Source organism: Carya illinoinensis, chromosome 1, assembly GCF_018687715.1.
Source record: "Carya illinoinensis cultivar Pawnee chromosome 1, C.illinoinensisPawnee_v1, whole genome shotgun sequence".
Taxonomy (NCBI): Eukaryota; Viridiplantae; Streptophyta; class Magnoliopsida; order Fagales; family Juglandaceae; genus Carya; species Carya illinoinensis.
Window position 1 is genome coordinate 35,500,603 of NC_056752.1, and position 1,936 is coordinate 35,502,538.

The 1,936-nt window shown below is 48.5% G+C and overlaps 1 protein-coding gene across 1 annotated transcript; it reads left to right on the forward strand.

The window, feature by feature from the left end:
• The first annotated feature begins 230 nt into the window (after positions 1-230).
• LOC122316229 (glycine-rich protein 23-like) lies at positions 231-1,717 on the forward strand. The gene has a single exon (XM_043132765.1). The coding sequence runs from the start codon at positions 412-414 to the stop codon at positions 1,306-1,308; it is 897 nt and encodes a 298-aa protein (XP_042988699.1). The 5' UTR covers positions 231-411; the 3' UTR covers positions 1,309-1,717.
• Positions 1,718-1,936: the final 219 nt, after the last annotated feature.

A 1,936-nucleotide genomic window follows, 5' to 3' on the forward strand; every position in this document is an offset into this window, starting at 1 on the left:
GGGTTTGACTCTTTTTTCTTTTCGAAAATGAAAAACAAGTGAAACCAAAAATGAAAAACTAGTGAAACCAAAATATATACGAGCTTATCATCGATGGAAGTCTACAAGTCAGAAGCCAAATATAATTGGAAGTCTTCATTTCCGAGCTAGCGTGTTGGGGGAGAGGACAGTTGGACAAATAAATAACCTGTCCAATGGCAGATGAGCCTCATTACTCATCCGGGCGTGACAGTTGGGTAATCGTGGGCCTCTGATGTTAGTGTTTTAAACTCTCATTTCGCTATATATAATATACTCGTTCGTAGCACCGCTTCACATGAGTGAGCTCTGCAGCTTGCTAATTTTCTTCTTCGATCTTTTTCTTCTGTGGCCGTCGTTGTTGCTTTGGCTTCTTTGTTTGAGCTAACAGTGATGGCTCTCTCGGGCTGTCTTGCTTTTTTCTTGTGCACTTTCCTTGCGAGTGGTTTGGTGTTTGCTGATGTTGGAGGGGTTGAGGATGACAAGCACTTGATTCACCGTCCGCATTTGTACAAGACGGCAGGCCTAGGTCTAGGTCGTGGGATTTTTAGGAAAGGGTTTCGACATGGAAGGTTTGGAAGAGGTGGTCTTGGTGGTGGCGGTGGCCTTGGTGGCGGTGGCGGTGGCGGCTTAGGTGGTGGAGGTGGGCTTGGTGGTGGTGGTGGTCTAGGTGGAGGCGCCGGTGGTGGCTTTGGAGGAGGTGCTGGTGGGGGCATTGGTGGAGGAGGGGGTCTAGGTGGTGGTGGTGGTCTAGGTGGAGGAGCTGGGGGTGGTTTAGGTGGTGGCAGTGGTGCTGGTGGTGGCTTTGGTGGTGGTTCTGGTGGAGGCCTTGGTGGAGGAGCTGGTGGTGGTGGGGGTCTAGGTGGTGGAGGTGGACTTGGAGGTGGTGGGGGAGCTGGTGGAGGGTTTGGGGCTGGTGGGGGTGGCGGGCTTGGTGGAGGTGGTGGGCTTGGTGGAGGGAGAGGTGGAGGCTTAGGTGGAGGTGCTGGTGGTGGTGCAGGTGGGGGATTTGGTGGTGGTGCAGGTGGTGGTGGAGGTCTTGGTGGTGGTGCAGGGGGTGGTGGAGGTCTTGGTGGTGGTGCAGGGGGTGGTGGAGGCCTTGGTGGTGGTGCAGGTTCTGGGGGAGGGTTTGGAGCAGGCGGAGGGTTTGGCAAAGGTGGAGGTGTTGGTGGTGGACTTGGTGGCGGTGGAGGTGGTGGATTTGGTGGAGGTGGTGGCTTTGGGGCTGGTGCTGGTGCTGGTGGTGGTTTTGGTAGTGGGGGTGGTGCTGGGTTTGGAGGTGGACACTAGAGTACGTACGTTCTAGTTGTTTGGAAGAACACTGATCTGCAGCTAGCAACCATGCACAGCAGTTGTTCTTCATGACTTGTTTAGGTGGTAGGAGTGATATATAATGTGCTCATTAATCATAAATGGTGTTGTGTTGGTCTTTCTTCTATTTTAGTCGAGAGAAAATTTAACTCCGAGCAATATTGTTGATCGAAACTTTCGATCGAAGGCAAAGATGCAGCTTCTATATATAAAATATAAATCAAAGATATATCTCTGTATCAGCATCTGCAGTTGCAGCTTCGATCATCCTGTTGCAAGCATATTATTATAAACCTGTAATTTCTCCCTTCGGGTGAATAAAGTAATTCCAGGTCTCGCTAGCTAGCAGCTTGTTGGTGCCAAGAGACATGATTTCATTTCTTTTTCATTTTGCTGTTGTTTTCTCTACGTACACGACCAGTATCTAATATTTCTATATGATCTCTCTGATAATCTCATATATATATATATATATATATATATTTAAGTCCTAAAGTTCATGAGAACATGCAATTATATCATTATTAAACACTCCCTCTACCTAGCTAGCCTCTAATAATTTTAGAATTAAAATAAAAGGAGAAATCGCATGCTGAGCAAGAACGCA

Excerpts from the sequence above, each read along its gene's own strand:
- LOC122316229 (XM_043132765.1), top strand. The coding sequence starts at position 412 with ATGGCTCTCTCGGGCTGTCTTGCTTTTTTCTTGTGCACTTTCCTTGCG.